Source organism: Zootoca vivipara, chromosome 9, assembly GCF_965207765.1.
Source record: "Zootoca vivipara chromosome 9, rZooViv2.hap1.1, whole genome shotgun sequence".
Classification (NCBI taxonomy): Eukaryota; Metazoa; Chordata; class Lepidosauria; order Squamata; family Lacertidae; genus Zootoca; species Zootoca vivipara.
The window spans coordinates 61,922,909-61,941,010 of record NC_142592.1 but is presented as its reverse complement, the minus strand read 5'-3'; the positions used below and the strand labels follow the sequence as shown (position 1 = coordinate 61,941,010).

General features: G+C 42.6%; 1 protein-coding gene and 1 long non-coding RNA gene across 52 annotated transcripts in view; one reads left to right on the top strand and one right to left on the bottom strand.

The window, feature by feature from the left end:
- CELF2 (CUGBP Elav-like family member 2) overlaps positions 1-18,102 on the top strand; it is a 492,055-nt gene that overhangs the window by 426,166 nt on the left and 47,787 nt on the right. For 29 of the 50 annotated variants that reach the window (XM_088652502.1, XM_060279201.2, XM_088652496.1 and 26 more), the window contains 4 exons: positions 3,601-3,680; positions 8,821-8,979; positions 15,302-15,385; positions 15,500-15,563. In XM_088652502.1, the coding sequence (XP_088508628.1) occupies positions 3,601-3,680; positions 8,821-8,979; positions 15,302-15,385; positions 15,500-15,563 (387 nt within the window). The remainder of the gene's footprint in view (positions 1-3,600; positions 3,681-8,820; positions 8,980-15,301; positions 15,386-15,499; positions 15,564-18,102) is intronic. The other 21 variants (XM_088652511.1, XM_088652517.1, XM_088652515.1 and 18 more) reach the window with 1 other exon arrangement.
- The window catches only part of LOC132592700 (uncharacterized), a 76,998-nt gene continuing 74,825 nt past the window's right edge, over positions 15,930-18,102 (bottom strand). For both annotated transcript variants that reach the window (XR_015945934.1, XR_015945933.1), the window contains exon 6: positions 15,930-16,347. This is a non-coding gene — a long non-coding RNA (uncharacterized LOC132592700). The remainder of the gene's footprint in view (positions 16,348-18,102) is intronic.

The following is an 18,102-nucleotide window of genomic DNA, read 5'->3' as shown; positions in this document are numbered from 1 at the left end:
GCATTAAAATCAATCGCCACTATTGACCGAATTTGGTGCAAACAGGACAAATTCCTTCCCACCAAGGCCTGTCATTCAGCTCTTGTCTTTTCCTCCATCTAGGTCATGAGCATGATACCCTTTCATGGCACATGTTTCCAAGCATGGAGCGCAATGTTCACATTCAGTGTCTTATTCCAAGGCATCAAAGTTGCACCAATCCTCTTTGCATCTGAAGAAAGTTATCTCTGTTTGAGGTGGGGGTGGGCGGTTAATTCACACAGTGCCTCCGTCAAATGTTTGCTGCACTGATCTCTTCTGCAAGTGAAATTTGCAACAAGCAGTTGTTAGATAGCCACTGAGTCCATGCACACCCAATGCAACTGCCTAACAGTGGGAGTCTAGATGTTTGCAATGTCAGTCATAGGTGGGTTATCAGTTGTCACATGAAAGCATAGCTGTCACGTTTTCCCTTTTCTCGCGAGGAAGCCTATTCCGCATAAGGGAATTTCCCTTTAAAAATGGGAGAACTTGACAGCTATGCATGAAAGCTGGCGACTGAGCATGTGAAAATGTTCTTTGTTAGGAGTTAGGAATGAAGCCACGCTATATTCTGAAGTTGGTCCTCATTAGACCTCCCAAAACTTTTCTAGCATTCACACAGCAACAAACTTCAGTCTCTACACAACATCTATGTAACCTTGTCCCTGAAAATGACATTATACCATCAGGATGTCTGAAGTCAAATCATTTAGCCAGCCAAGAGATGTAGAATAGGTAGATCATTAACATTTATCTAGGGTTCTAGAATTGCAGTATTTCCTTCAAAGGTAGCACATTGAATGTATCCACACAAATTGCTGGAAAATAAATGCTTTGACAAACATCCACATTAATGGGGTTCACGTGAAATCCACTCACACCTTGAAAAGATGTGTTTAGTGATCAAGGCGTTGTGCTGGCGTGTGGCAGCGCCACATGGGAAAAAAGACAAAGGAAGAGAGCTCTTGACCAGCAAGGAGCCCTGAGAGAGAGAGGAAGAGAATGAAGATTCCCTCCTCCCTCTCCAGGCCATTTTTATTATAATTAAGGTGGCACCCAAGATTCAAACGCTCCAATAAGATTCTAGTACAGTGAATAATTAACAGAGCTATCCTGAAATCCTACCCCCTTCTCACATTTCCCTTATCAACACAACAAAGCATGTGAGCAGAAGCAGAAGCAGGAAATTGTAAAGCAGTAAAAACACACAGGAACCTGTGAAAGATAGCTTAGACACCTTTCCCCCATTTTGTGATGCCGGTCTCCAACCAAATTGCGTGTACAGAGATATGTGCATTTTAAAATTCCATATGTTAGTGGAAGGCATTATACCTTGAAGAAAACCACCTGCAAGAATGTGTGCATCGGGCAAAATCGGGAGGAGTTGGCGCTGAAACGCTGGCAAACTTTCATGCGGGGTTTGTTAAAAACCAGCAAACTGATGCGGAAATGTGGAGAACTAAACTTAAGACTGGAAAAAATGAAAAACAGAGAGAAACCAAAGTACACAGGGTTGCCCATGTCTAGTACAAATGTAGGACCCTTCGCGCTTTCAGCCCATTCGTATATGCCCCCCCCCACTGTTTTAACGCTGTTCAGCGTCCTTTCATTTTCCTGCCTTCTGCTTCTCAATACCATTTCCCTTCTTTTTTTGTCCTCATCGTCTTCGGCTTCATTTCACCTACACAAAGGGTGGGCAACCTTTGGTCTTGGCAACAGCAGGCAGCCCCAGGCCCAGTTCTGAAGCCTTCTTGGCAAGTGACTAGTTCAAGCCACTGGAAAGAGTTGATCTGCTCCTCTCCTAGCAGAAGGAAAGAAGGAATGATAAAAGAGATGCCACAGAAAAAGATGGGTGCAGCAGAAAAAGAGAGACCCAATTTGGGCTCTGGCCCTGCCTACTACTAGCATGTGAACCCAGACAGAATGCAGCCCTCAAGGGGGGCGGGTTGGAGAGAAATAAAAGGTTCTCCACTCCTGACCTGTACAGTGGTACCTCTGGTTACGTACTTTATTCATCCTGGAGGTCCGTTCTTAACCTGAGGTACCACTTTAGCTAATGGGGCCTCCCACTGCCGCCACGCCACCAGCGAGCGATTTCTGTTCTCATCCTGAGGTAAAGGTCTTCATCCGAGGTACTACCTCCGGGTTAGCAGAGTCTGTAACCCGAATTGTTTGTAACCCGCGGTGTTTGCAACCCGAGGTACCACTGTACTGCCATTTAACACAATTGTCTTTCGCAGCCCATATGGTTTTGTTTCTACACGTTTGTGAAATCATCTCATCAGATGCAGTGCCCTGATGTCGTCAGTAGTATCATAATACCATATATATAAAAATAAAATAAAATGGCAGCATGGGAAGTGGAGGCCAAGGAAGCGTGAGCCAAGAGTTAGTGGCAAGACGAATAGCATCAAAGCAAAACCCTGTAAATGAAAGGCTCTTTCGGAAATATGTGCCAAATTAGGTATATTCAGTGCAGTCCGTTTGTTTGATCATACTTGCCACCGTGCAGCTAGTCAGATGGATAAAGTGCCGTGGAGTTCAGAGAATCATTTTATCCGGTCACCTAGGCTAGCAGCATTCTATTTTTTTCCCTGGAATTATGGCTGTCATTTTCTATTCATGATGAGGAAGCAGCAAAACTCTTTGCATTTATTTGTTTCAACCTGCTCCCATCTTCGCATACACATGTGCACACTTGAGCAAAGGCGATGGCCAGGATCAGACCAATGAGCTTTTAAGGTCATCTATTGTTTTTGGTAAGCATTTACAAGCAGTGTTTTATTTTGGGGTGAGTAAAAATCTCATCCACACAAAGATGCTACACTTGCAGAGTTGACTGACAACAGTTTGGGAATTATTTAAAGTAATGCAACTTATGCCTCTTCCTCAGTCCCACACACCCTGTATAATCTTAGAAAGTGTAGTCAACTTGAAACTTTCGTAGCGACGTGCTGCTTGCAAAAGCAGCAGCCGCAGACCAGAGCCCCCCCCCTTCCCCGCTAGTACTTTAAGCTATAAACCCACCACATCTACACTGTATTTTTTGCTATGTCGTCGGTCAATGCTTAATTCGGTTACTAAACCATGTGTTCGTCCATGAAGCAAGCAGTCTTCTCACCATGGCTTTAAACAAATAACCTCTAAGTTCCCGGCCATCTTAAATAAATGACCGGCAAGGAGTAGGGGAGACATCTAAAAGACCATCATTGGTTTTCAAGCCCTGCTGCTTAGAAGGGTGAGGGGAAAACACCCCCAATGCGTTGTTTGTTGTTTTTCTCACCCAAAGTCAGTCCCCTCCTTCCTCTCTCTCTCTCTTTTTCCTTTCCTCCCTCTTCTCCCCACCCTGCCAATCTATGGTCAGATCAGTGAGCCAGCACTCTGCTGAGCCAAATAAATTAGAGAAGTGGTTTTTCTTTTCTTTTTTCGGTTTGGTTTATTTTTTTTTATTTTATGTACTACGGAGAACAGTGTCGTCTTGTGGCCGTTCTCGTAGACTGTGTTGGTTTAACAAGCGTCCAACCCTTCTGTCTTGTTGTTTTTTTGTCTTTCCTGCCCCCTGCCCCCTTGTTCCCACAGGCTGTGCATTTGTTACGTTTTCGACAAGGGCAATGGCACAGAATGCAATCAAAGCCATGCACCAGTCTCAGACCATGGAGGTACAGTACTGTATCATCTGCCCTTTCTTTGTTTTTTCTTTGTGCAAATGATTGAGAATGTAAAGCCATGCTCTCCCGGAGAAGATCAGACGCATGACAATCACAGACTTAAAACTTCTGCTGGCTCCCTCCGCTCTTTTGTTTCCCCATCTCTCTGACATTTACTTCCCTTAATTGTCTGAGAATGTAGGGTGATCTCTTTGCTGCCATTTCACAATATGGTGGCATTCAACAGAAAATAATGTGTAGTTCATTGAAATACCACTTTGCCCATCTGGCAAGGTACGTATACATTTAACACCACTGAATTTTCCTTTATATGTATATATTATTTTAAACAATCCATGCTCCAGCCATAAATTTGTACTGGCCAAGTGGCATGGAAAAGGGCATGGTTTGGCTTCCCCTCCCCCCTGCATACAAGCATCTATTACTGCAGCTACCCAATGAAAATTCAAATTATGTCAGAAAACAACAAATTACTAGTCTCTCGGGAGAGAGCGCAAATATCTACTCCATCTTTGGCTTGCCCTGAAAGTGTTTACTTGCCTAAATAAAGGTGTGTTCCCCACCCCCAAACCCCAGTCTGTGATTTATGTCATGGTCTTTCAGAATTTTGCACAAAAGAGCCTCACCAATCAACGATGTCTTATTCTGGATCTTCTAATTTAATCATTTGAGAATGCATGTTATATTGTATTATGTATACTGTATCTGTGTATTGATTATCTCCTCCTAAAAAGCATTTTGGTGTAATGTGCACTTGTTTCTGGCTCTCTCTTTTTGTATTCTCTTTTCTTTTCAAATGAGGATTGTTCAGTTTCCTTGAATAATATCCCCCCCCCTTTGCAATGCTCTACTCTCCCAAAGCATGCTGGGTACTAAAATGAATCCCAACAGTGTGTCTGTGTCATTGAACTGCTTTGTATAATGAGCAAAGAAAAATATAAAAGTGCATGGAAATGTCACTGTCTTCTGTATTCTCCAGAAATATTGATATTGGCATTGCAAAGCTATTGTCTTTCCGATCTCTCCTGACTTTAGTTGAGATTATTTTGATATTTTATAATCAATGTGTTTTTCTTTCCAGTGCTATCCATTTTTAAGGCATTGAGAGTCTACATCTTTAGATGTGACTCCTGCCACAGAAAGGAGCCCTATTGTCTTCACTATTAAATGGCATTTAAATAGAAATATGTTTCTGTGCACACACATTGATATAAAAAAACCAGGAACTTTTTAAAAAAGAAACCTCTTTGGGTTCAATGAGACACCCTCCCTCTTTTTCCGTGTCCTAAATCTTGTCATGTTAGCAATACACATTTTATTACATACTCCCTCGAGAGAAAAGGGGAGGGGTATATTGGCCTAATTTAACGAGGCTCCTGAACCCAACCTGGTTTGAGAAGATTTGAAAAAGGAATGTATTAGAACCTCAGAAGCATGGAAGTTTATTTATTGATATTAATTTATATACCGCTTATGTGCCTAAGTGGCTTTTAAGTTACCTGTAACCACCCAGGATCAAAGCACAACAGACTTCCACAAAGCACAATGTCCCCTCTTCTCCTCTTCCCTGCAGAGTCCCATCCACCCTCAAAGTCTGCATACAACCCCTAATTCTTAGAGCAACATTTGCCATCCTGGCTTCCTTTAGACACTTTGGATTACAACTCCTTTCAGCCCTAGACAGCACCTGTGACTGAGCATGATAGGAGCTATCATCCAGAAAATCTGGGGAGCGCTAGCTTCATACCCCGCAAGCGTCTCGAGGAAAAGGGACGTCCCGTTTTTTATTGCGAGAGAATAGTTGTCATATTGGTTGCTGTGATTTTTCGCAATTTCACAGTGTGATTCCCCCCCCTCAAAAAACATGCTTTTCTCAGGGCTCTAATCTTGTGTGGCACCTCAAAATGCACATTTTGGGTGTTGTGCCTACCAAAAGCATTGGGGGGGGGCATGGCACGGAATTGTACAAGATAATCAAAACGGCCACCTTGCTCTCGCCCTAAAAAACAGGAAGATGTCTGAGAAGGTGGCACCCCATATTTTGGCTTCAAAGTGTTGGAGGGTGAGCAGGTTGGTGAAGGCCATTTCAGAACAAAGGGGGAAACTGGGCCAAAATATAATGTGAATGGGATGGGGTGCCGTTTTTAACGTGGCCTTTTAAAGACCTGGTGTGTTCTTATGAATTTCATCTATGTCTGAAGACAGATTTTTAAAGTAATGTTCCAGTGTGTTGTCAATTCTCCTTTTGCTTTTTCACTATCTTCAGACATGGGCGGAACTCCTGAGAGTATACCAATGTCTTCTGAAAGAAAGCTCAGGAATGGTTTTCCATGTACTGATGAAAGGAAAAGCACAAAGGCTGGATTTGACAGAGAGGAAGAATGAATGGGATGGAGACAAACGAAAACTGTAAAATTATAAAATGGGGAAATACCTGCTCATCTTAAGATTGTGAATAGGATGGCAGGGACGGGGGGAGAGTATATTGGTTTAGGTCAATATACTATTATGTTTCCCCTTCCTTGGTTATTAATGTCAACACTATTATGGTAAAAGAGTTGACTTTCAATAGCTAATATTAAATCTGGACACTCAACCAGAAAGTATAATGCTGCTGGCACTTTGGTTTCATGTTTAATGCAAAGAGAATTCTTTTCAAATGGAAGATTATATATTATGCAATCAGGTTTGAACTGAAATAGTGATGTTATTTTCTGTCCCTGATTTCATTATTTTCACTTCTTCAGTACACTCCACAACGTATTTTTCAGTGCAAACACGAAATCCAAAATGATGAGAATGGAAATGTTCATAGGAACAAGTTTCCCCGAACGTTAATGGCTTCTTAGATTGCTATTTAATCCCCTATGCATATATATGTGATAGACAGATATATATGTGAAGTTATGCTCAATTATTTCATTTAATTTTTTTATCATGGAACAAATTAATTATGGCAATAACAATTATTTTCCAATACGAAGCCACTATGCTATGTATGATTTCAATCTTTGTGATGTTTGTGCTCTTGAAATTCTGCCCTGATGAAATATAAAGCAAACTTGGGGGGGGGGTCGGATTATAGATTCACAGAATGCTGCAATATTGTTTTATACAATTCACTGCCAGTTAGCATTCATAAATACAATATTGGCTGTCATGTGGAGCTCAGAGCTGAAAGACTGTACACTTGAACTGCTATCTCATATTCCTGTCCTTGAAATTTATTTCTGCTTCGTTTGAAAGAGATTTTAAGAGTTCTTATTCATTCATCTGTGTATTGGGAGCACGCAGTAAACTGCTTGTATCTCCTACAAAATCTGACATGAAACAGAATCCAAATTTGCCATGTTGCCTATTCTATCATTTAAACTGGGGGAAGAGGGGGAACAGCTTCAATTTATATAGTGAATGCAAGAACATATTTTTTTCGTTAAACTTTAAACTGCTTGGAGGAAGCAATGATGATGCCTTGATGACATCTCAGTGATCTTTACAGACCATTGTTTGATCACCTCTGTGCACTTAATTTTTACTTGTCCCCTACCCCACTTCCAAAACAGAAAAAAAACACAACATTTCCCTACAGTCATTTAAGCAGATGTGATCCTGTGAGACATACTGCTATTGTTCCAGGGTGCAATCCATTGCCTTTAAAATCAATGGATGTTTCCACACAGTTGTGATTGCACCCACCCACCCCAAACCATCGATTTCTACACATAATAATTAGAACGCCAGCATATCGCTGAGTTGCTTCTGCACAAGGCAAATTATCATCACAGTTTCATCTCATAATTTTTTATCGTAAAATTGATCACTGTTCTACTATGGAGCTCTTCGGAGAAAAGCGTGCTTTATTTAGTTTGGTAGTGGAAAGAAAGAACAGAACTTCTCTTGGATGGTCTGTTGCTTAAAAAATCCTTTAAAAGTTTACTTGACATTAAGACTGCTTAAGACTGCAACCGTAGGCTTCCAAAAGAGACCGCATAGAGCCCAAGGAAAAGGGTGGAGGATTTCAGCCTATATAACCTTCGGGGCACTTTGAACGTAACACTAAACCAGGCATCCCCAAACTGCGGCCCTCCAGATGTTTTGGCCTACAACTCCCGTGATCCCTAGCTAAGAGGACCAGTGGTCAGGGATGATGGGAATTGTAGTCCAAAACATCTGGAGGGCCGAAGTTTGCGGATGCCTGCACTAAACCGTGGTTTAGCTTCACATGAACAAACTTGCTTGTGCCTTATACTTCACTCTTTTATAGCAGAGGATGGGATAGGGGGCATCTACTTCTGGTTTTAAACCAACCAGAGTTCCCTAATAGATCTGAACTTGGGTACTCCAGTTAGCCTAAACCACAGACTGGAGTTTATTCCCCCACCCCCCAATTTTGCTACACTACAGCGGTCAGCATTCCTGACCACTGGATATGCTGGCTGGGACTGGCTGGAGTCTAACAATATCTCAAGGGTTGCAGGATCCCCACCTCTTAAGGTGAGTGAGCAAGCCAGGATCATGAACCATAGTTTCACTCACATGAACCATAGTTTCACTCACCACCCGCAACCCCAGTCTGTGATTTATGTCATGGTCTTTCAGAATTTTGCAAAAGAATCTCACCAATCAACTATGTCTTATTCTGGATCATTAACCAGATTCCCCCTCCCAAACAAGTTCAAGTATGACAAGGAATCTGCAACTTTCAAGTATAACAAGGAATCTACAACTTTCTTGTTCTTCCTTCTTTCCCTCCCTCCCTCCCTTCTTCAGAACCGACGGTACATAACAGAACTAGTTTTTCCTCAAAACAGAGTTTAAAATTAATTAAACTATTTTAATTCAACTAATGCTAACTTTAAACAATATATTAATGCTCTCTCTAAAAAGATATTAAAGAGTGCCATATTGAATGCAGGGTGTATCAAACGCTCCGAATCATTCCCTCTTTCGCTGCTGGGTTGCATAGAAGTCCCAAACATTTGCACACCTTTACATGAGTCATTTAATCAAGTAAACTAATACAGGTTATCTCAAGATGGTTCTGTGGGCGGGGAAACTCCTCAGGGGAAAAAAAGACTCATGTAAAAGTATGCTAGAATGAATTTTTTCCCACCAATCTGTCCAATCGCAGGGCTGTTCTTCACCAATAGTCGTGAAATTTGCTGATACCCAAAAGGACAAGGAGCAGAGACGTTTACAACAGCAGCTGGCGCAACAAATGCAACAGCTCAACACTGCCACCTGGGGGAATCTCACAGGTCTTGGAGGACTTACGCCACAGTACCTGGCTGTAAGTAATCATTAAATTTGATTACGAGCACTTTCAAAGCAAACTTGCGATACTTAGCAGAATATGTTTTAAGCATAGCAGGGAATATCTATTTCATTAAGCTGTCATGTAAATTGACAGCACTGTGTTAAGGACGGCAGCAAGGGCTGGAGAGAAATTTGGGGAAATGATCCGCATGCATTTTCTCAAATTTACGTGGTTACATTTCACAATCTGAATTTCAAATGCTGGTGCTTAAGTGAAATTCTGAGTGAATGGTCAGTTTTTCAAGGTGCGGTATGTTCAGGTGTGCAGTAATGAGTGTGAGTGTCAGAGAGCTGATCTATTTGATACTGGTACTATTTCAATGGCAAATATGGTGTGGTTCACTGTGGTTTGTGCTGCTGTGGTTTGTTTGTTTGTTTGTTCTGCTTTGTTTTGTTTTGTCTGAAACACTCAGTTCTGCATATCTCTCTCCTTTAGGGTTGCCAGACTCAATAGAGGACAGGACTTCTGTGCCTTTAATTGCCATGCTCTCTTTTGAGTCTGGAAACCTTAAAGAGAAACCAGCAGACCCTTTGTTTAATTTCCAAGCAAAGGGTCTGTTGGTTTCTCTTTAAGGTTTCCAGACTCAAAAGGGAGCAGGGCAATTAAAGGCACAGAAGTCCTGTCCTCTATTGAGTCTGGCAACCCTACTCTCCTTCGGTCCTCTCATTTTTTAAATAAGAAAAAACAGCAACCAAAAACTATATTCCTGAAAGTTGAATATGAACCTTTCAGAGAAATTGAAAAATCCCTGACATTCTTAATTATACTGTATGTGCAATTCTGGCTAGTTTTTGGAATCCAGGCCCCTTCTATTTGAAATCCTGTATATCTCATTTCATTTTGTAATGTTCCCTCTGAAAATGGCTATTTGCAAAAATGCTCTGTAAGCTAACAGCACAATCCTATGTGATGTCTACTCAGTTGAGTAATGTCCTGTTGAGTTCTGTGGGGTTCGTGCCTAAGACCTTGCAGCCTAATATTGCCATTTCTCTTTATATTTACTGAGAAACAAGTCTCACTAAACTCAAATGAAGCTTACTCTTGAGTAGTATCAGATGTCAGTGTAAATTGTTTCACTCCACAAGGTCTCCTTTGCATGGCGGAAGGTGAGCAAGTTGGTGATCAAAACTTTATTTGCACTTTGTAAGGAAAATGGAAAAGACAAATTTATTTGAAAAGCGATTGGAGGGAGATTGCTCACTTTCTGTAATGCAGATATATGAAATGATGGATGCATTTGGATAAGAGTGTTCACTGTGAGGCATTTGAAGGAGGAAATTTGCCCCTCACTGGGCTGCAGATTCCTTATTTTAGCAGTGGGGATTTAGCCATCCTAAATGTCTTGCACTTGAACACATGGTTCAAAACATGCATGCATCACAAACCTTAAAATCAGAGTTTAAAAATATTAATAATGTTCAAAAAGGCAAAAGGTTCACATTTTGGAACTTTTTGCCAAAACTGCAGAAGATCTAAGGAAAGCTACCACTCTTCCTTTGCCTGTCCAGTCTGAGCAGGGGTATTTATTTATCTCTTGCACACAGAATTCCTGCCCACGTTCCTGTTGCATGCATTTGAATGGGTCTGTGTGTGCATGAACACATCAACCTAATATTAGCTGCAAAGGGATTCTCCAAAGTAGCAAAATCTCAGATGTGGAAGGTTTGATCCCTGGCAACTGGGTTTAATTGGATCATAGATAGCAGGACTGGAAAATACCTTTGCTTAAGATCTGGGGTCAGCAAACTTTTTCAGCAGGGGGCTGGACTATATTTTGAAAAAGAAAAAGAACAAAGAACAAATTCCTATGCCCCACAAACAACCCAGAGATGCATTTTAAATAAAAGGAGACATTCTACTCATGTAAAAACACGCTGATTCCCGGACCATCCACAGGCTGGATTTAGAAGGTGATTGGGCCGGATCCGGCCCCCAGGCCTTAGTTTGCTTACCCATGCTTAAAACTCTAGAGAACCAGCATCCCTCATACTAGGCAATACCTGGATGAATGGACCAGACATCTGCCCCATGGCAGAAATGTTAATGCAGGAAGAAGAAAGGCACTTAGGCTAAAATCTTATGCAGTCATGCCTCGACTTACGAAGGCTTCGACTTCCGAAGTCAAAGCCTCTGGAAGTCTTTTAGCCGCGCGCGCCTGACATACGAAGACTTCGACTTACGAAGACGACCGCGGAATGGATCATCTTCATAAGTCGAGGTACCACTGTATGTACTTACCTGGGAGTGAGCCCACTGTATTTGGTGGGGCTTACTTCTGAATAGACATGAGATAGCTCAGTCAGTAGAGCATGAGACTCTCAGGGTCATGGGTTCAAGCCCCACATTGGGCTAAAGATCCCTGCATTGCAGGGCGATGGACTAGATCAGGCATAGGCAAACTCCGGCCCTCCAGGTGTTTAGGACTACAATTCCCATCATCCCTAGCTAACAGGACCAGTGGTCAGGGGTGATGGGAATTGTAGTCCCAAACATCTGGAGGGCCAGAGTTTGCCAATGCCTGGACTAAGGGATGCCTCTCGGAGTCCCTTCCAACTCTAGAATTCTGTGCAGAGCATAGAGGGGCAGAGAAAGTGCTTTACACAGAGAACATCTCAGGTGCAGGAAATGTCCTGTCTGAAATTTTGGAAATCTTCTGGTAGTCATTGTAGACTAGATGGGCCCAGTGGTCTGACTCAGGTTTAAGGAAGTTTCCTATGGTCCTCTGGATTATGCTGCTACTTGCAAGAGGAGCTGATTCCCTCCCGGCTGTTTGTAAATTTATTCTTCACCATCTAGACTCCAAACCAAAAGTAGGCCTAGCTAGCTAAGTGAAAAACAGCTGAGGAGAGAAGGAATTTGTAGGGAAGGATCAGAAGGCATGGGAGAGGTCAGGCACCCAGGTCCTCCCCAGCTGACTCTCACCAGAATACCGGACCAAAAAATGGGACATTCTGAGATCCAATCAGAAGTGCCCAGGATGTCCAGCTTAAATCAGGATGGTTGAGCAGTATGCATTACAGTACTGCATATGCATTCATTTAACATATAAACTTTATATTAAATAATTGGGTATGAACTGATGAAGTGATTCCTTTGTGTATGTTTTTCTCTCTCTACCCATCATCCTAACCATGATTTGGAGTGTTGGGAAGGAGTCTTCAGAGTACAACAGGACAGGACAGGATCAACCAGGATGCTATAGAGCAGGCATCCCCAAACTTCGGCCCTCCAGATGTTTTGGACTACAGTTTCCATCATCCCTGACCACTGGTCCCCTTAGCTAGGGATCATGGGAGTTGTAGGCCAAAACATCTGGAGGGCCACAGTTTGGGGGTGCCTGCTATAGAGTCAGGGCAATATGCACTTATATAAAACCACATTTCTACACTGCGTACGGTAAACTATATTCTATGCCAAGAGGAGCTGAATACAATATTCAGATTTGCATTCATTCCTCGTTTTGCACAACTTATTCTCAGGTGTTGGGAGGCACAAAAAGCCTATATTGGACCTCCAGCTCCTAACCACTGGAGATCTGCTCAGCCACCCTTCCTCCATCCCCCTAGCTTCTCAGGTTTGCATTATCCAAATATTGCGTTGGATCCAGGCTATGTTAGTTGAACTTAGTTCAAAGTGAAATCGGTGAAGAAAGTTGGTCCCACAGGTTTCGATAGGAGCCAAGTTCAACTAACTGAGTGGATGGATCCAAACCATTTTAAACCTGTCCTCACAGTAGTAAGGACTAGAAACTTGAATTATTATTATTATTATCTGAAGAAGTGTGCATGCACACGAAAGCTCATACCAAAATAAAAACTTAGTTGGTCTTTAAGGTGCTACTGAAGGAATTTTTTTATTTTACTTCGACCCAGACCAACACGGCTACCTACCTGTAACCAGAACTACTACTACTACTATTATTATTATTATTATTATTATTGGAAATGCAAGCAGGGTATACACATAGCTCTGTGTGAAGTTAAGCCCGCAGCCCCTCTCAGAATGGTTTGGTCTTCTGCTGAATTCCTTTAAAATCCTCCTTTTCCCCAGGTTCAGATCACAGCAGATGTTCCTTTATTATGTTGATACAGACAGTTGCAGCTCCAGTTAAAAAAAAGATGCAAAAATGGATCGGCAGTATCTTTGTAAGGGATCGTCTTTTCATTGTCTGAGGAGGCGGCTTCCTGATGAAGAATTTTGCTTACCTTGAAAGGCAGCAGCCCAATTCACACATTACTCAGGTGTGCTGCATTTCCATGGTGACAGCGGAGCAAAGTTGCACTTCCAACCCCCATAATATCACAGCTACTTTCTGCAATAATTGCATGCTGCACTTGATTTTCTGCAGAGGAAGCCCTCTACCCATGCATCTGCTCACATGAACCAGCTCTCCGTGATGGTGCAGTCGTCTCAGTCATACAGAGCCTCTATACCAGGCATCCCCAAACTTTGGCCCTCCAGATGTTTTGGACTACAATTCCCATCTTCCCCGACCACTGGTCCTGTTAGCTAGGGATCATGGAAGTTGTAGGCCAAAACATCTGGAGGGCCGCAGTTTGGGGATGCCTGCTCTATTACCCACGTAGGTGCTTGCTTAATCGTAGGGATTTCTCTGCAATTAATTGCATGTGCAATGTGCACTTAATTATAAACGCAGCTGCAATGTAAGGGGCTTAAAGCTTGTCCCAGCTCCACAGTCAACAGGGAAATGCTGTGTGTATGAAGAAGGCATGAATGGAGCTTAACATTCCAAACTATGGGATGCATTGCGAGGGGGTAGACTAGATGACCCATGGTGTCTCTTCCAGTTCTACAATTCTATGATTCAATGGCCCTGTGTAAGATGTTGCCTCACCTCACTTTGTATGACTTTTTTAATAATAATAATAATAATAATAATAATAATAATAATAATAACAACAACAACAACAACAATAAATAAATTTTATTTATGCTCCACCCAGGGCGGCTAACATCAGGTATAAAAACAATTTATTAAAATACAACTTTAAAACAACATTAAAATACAGCTTAAAATGCAGCCTCATTTCAGTGGAAGCCCAGATCAAAAACTGTGTTTTTTTTGGGGGGGGGGGGCGTCAAATCTTCACCAAGGCCAACTATCCAGACTGGTCCTACGTGGGCCAGAAAAAAGCCAGGGAAGTCCCCAAATAGGGGTTCCATCACAGAAGGAAAAGGGAAGAGGAGGAGGGGATCAAGTTGATTCCAAGCCAAAGGCCAGGCGGAACAACTCTGTCTTACAGGCCCTGCGGAAAGAAATCAGATCCCGCAGGGCCCTGGTCTCATGAGACAGAGCATTCCACCAGACTGGAGCCAGTGTTGAAAAGGCCCTGGCCCTGGTTGAGGCTAATCTGACTTCCTTAGGGCCCGGGATCTCTAGGGTATTGTTGTTTATGGACCTTAAGGTCCTCCATGGGGCATACCAAGAGAGGCGGTCTCGTAGGTACAAGGGTCCCAGGCTGTAAAGGGCTTTAAACATCAAAACCAGCACCTTAAACCTGACCAAGCGGTACCTATATCCCTTTTGGGGCAGGTTGTGCTGAACATGATGAGTAGAATACCCTGGGAGGGAAGATCGGGATTTAAATTTAATAATAAACACAGCCAAGCAGAGTATAATATGCAGCGGGGAATCGCAAGGTATTAGAATGTCTGGATCTGTGCATATCTGTTGCTAGAGCCTGGTCTGCACATGCCTGAATATCTGTACACTTGATGTCTGTATACTGCACGACTTGTATATGTGAATCGTATCCATTGAAAAACAATGCATTTGCATTGCCGTAAATGTTCTGTTTGTGGTGTCCTGTCTCTAGTGGGCCATTCACACATGCAGGTCGCCACCTGATGTCGCAGCCGTCAGGTAGTAAGCATGCATGTGTGCGCTTAGTGCTCTGTGGGGGTTCTTTGGAGTGCCTGAGCAAATGCAGTTCTGGGAGAAAGAGGGGCTCCTTACTTTCAGGGGTGCCCAAAATACTATTCAGCACGGGGTCCTCAGGCTGAATGAAGCAGAGCTGCACACTCTCACCTGAACATACACCACAAACGATCCGAAAGCGATAAGCCTCTGTTTTAAGTGGGGAGGTGGAAAAAATAGACTGTGATTGACGGAGATGAGTTATGGTAACTGCTAGACTGCAGAGGGCAATGATTAGTCACGCTACGTCGGGCTGAAATAGATTTAACACCTGGCTGTTAAAAAGAGTAAATTGATTAATTGTTTTAAAGCAGCAATGTTATTGAGTTTCCCCAGTGTCTGTGTGTTTCTTAATAGAGATTAGACATTAATATGGATTTACAGCATCGACTCTGGGGACCTTCATTTCAACACCAGGCAGAAGCAAGAGACTGTATAAATGTAAAGGAAACTATAAGTATCCCAAATTTAATTTGATTCAGATAATTTTGTTTTAATCTTTAACTTGTTGCGGTATTAACCTCATTAATTGTTTTTGTTGTTGTTAATTTGCAGCTTCTGCAGCAGGCAACCTCCTCCAGTAACTTGGGTGCCTTCAGTGGCATTCAACAAATGGCTGGTGAGTTGCAGCTTTCTTGTTAATACATTTCCTTCCCCCCCCCCTCCTTTCGTGTTGCTTCTTTGTCATCTGAGCTCTGTTCCCACTAGGTCTTAAGGTTATCCAGCCACTTAAGAGAGCTTCCACGTGGGTGTTTATAGTTGCATGGGTACTGCTCAAACATGCAAAAAAATTCCCAGTGTTCGAAGGTGTCAGTAGCATCAAAATGCTACCCCCACCACCAACATTTCACCCAAATTTACTCTTTCCACCAGGCATGTCCAAAGTCCATTTCGGGGGGCCTAATATGGCCCGCCAGTTGATTTAATCTGGCCCACATGGCAGTATATGTCCTGGGGTAAAATCCTCAAGAACTTTGGGGTTAAACTGTTAAAAAAAACAAAACAACAACTTTGGTCACTTCATCAAATCTGGCCCTCTTTGAAAAAAGTTTGGGCACCCCTGCTTTCCACAATAAAACCTGTGAAGTTAAAACAAAAACAAAAACCTATTGTCAGTTACTTCTCTGTGACCCATTTCCAATATTAAGCCTCTGTCTGGAAGCACCTTAAATTTAAGCATATGGCTTTATGCTTCAAGGTGTGCAAGAAATGCCTATCGTGGGTCTTGTGCTGAATCAGGTTGAAATGTCTTTATCTTCTGCAGTCAGTTGCCTTTTGTTTCCAAAGTTGTATCTTAGCAAGCAATGTTGAAAAGAGCTTTGCTGGGATCGGGCTCTTGGATTCCACTTCACCCATGCAGCACTGTCCTCCAACCATTGCTTGTCCCCCAGTTTCCCTATGCTCTGAAAACCCAAGTAGGGGAGAGACATCAATGGCATATAGGGAATCTCTGGATTTGGAGAGGAGAAAGTGTTTGCGAGTTCTGTGCAATCAAGTTCATGATAGTCTCGGGTAATAAGAAACAGGTATAAGAACGTTGTGACATTCTTAAGGGCATCTGAAATTACAGAACCTACCTTTTGATAACATGTGCCCCGGTGCCCATTTATAAGCCACTGGAAACTAACTAAAGACCTTTTGAATTTCTGGAAGAAGTACCCTGCAACATTACAAAGCAGGGTATAGTTTTGTTTTGTTTTTATTTTAAAGCACATAATCGTTTGGCCCAGGACCGGGGAGGGGAAGAAGGGAATAAGCCAGAGAAAGTAACTGGAAAGCAAGAAAGACAAAGGATAACTCGAAAGGCATTTAGGCGGACGGCTCCTCAGTAATGAGGCTGTGTGCTGGTAGTAACCAATGAATAGTGATTAATAAAAGGTCGTTCCAGCTGGGTAACCTACCGTACTATGCTAGTCCCCTAACTTAACGTGGTGTGAGAGGATTGTGTTATAAGCACACACAAATGAGCACAGATGTGCATTACGCCTGCCATGCAAAAGTGTTGGAAGCCTCTTTGCTGACCCTCTGCATGGTTTGTTTAACATTTCTCATAAAAGCACAAACCCCTCCCTTAGCCCCATTGTCATCAAATTGGTGTGGTAGTTTATTTTTAATTATGCTCTGGCTAAATCAGCAAATTAGTGGCGCTTTCCTCCAGCCTCGCAACGCAGGAAAGGGCTGAAGCCATCCGCGGTTCCTCCCTTTTCTTCTTCTCCTCCTCCTCCTCCTCCTTTTTCTTCTTTTATTAATGCTTTGCTTTTGAATGGATCTTGAAGTGCGCCTATGAAAAAGAGATGAGCTACTCCCCATTGGCACGGTGTGCTTCATCCTTACAATATGCCATTATTGCACTGGCACCAGAGACTAATGCAGAATCCGCTGTCTGACAATATAAATTGGCCCACAGATGACAATATCTCTGAGTTATTTTCTCTGGCTCAGATCCGTTGGCAAGCACTGGCGGCTTCTATTATGTTACACTCATAATCTAGCACCGGTTGTGTGTGTTTTTTCCCCCCGTCATCAAAAATATATCTTAATACGATAAACAACATTTTCACAGTTGGCGTTTTTGGGAGCCGGCTTTGAGCTTTAAAGGCTGACGGTAATGTTCGGCTTCGCTTAGCCCTGTAGAATGAATGAAGAATGGAGCGACGAAAGAGGGAAACAGTGCTGGAGATTTTCCTGTCTAGTACAAGGACAGCCATACTGTGTCGCCAGAATTATGGCCCATTGTTGGAACAGCTTGAGACTGGTTCTTCCGATCCCCACATTTTACTGCCGTCTCTGCCAGTTTGCTACCAGTGGTCTCTTGACATAGACTTCAACTTTTTCAAACATCCTCAACACCAACTTGCAATATGGAGCCCCTTTTCTGTTTCATTTTGCCAGATTATTGTCTTCCAGTTCTGCTGACCATTTCTTCCGCCGCTGTCCCCTCTCCCTCTTTGCCTTCCTTAAAGGGGACAAATAAAAGGAAACTGGTGCCACAACTGCAAATCATTTTAGGTTAAGGAAATGGTGTGCACAAAGTGGATTAGATCTCTGGGCAGTGTTTAGTAGTAGATTGGCAAGGCTTTCTGCTTCCCACTTGTTCAGCAATAGCAACAACAAAATGAATTTTCCCACTTAAATTAGGCTGAAATGATGAACGTTTT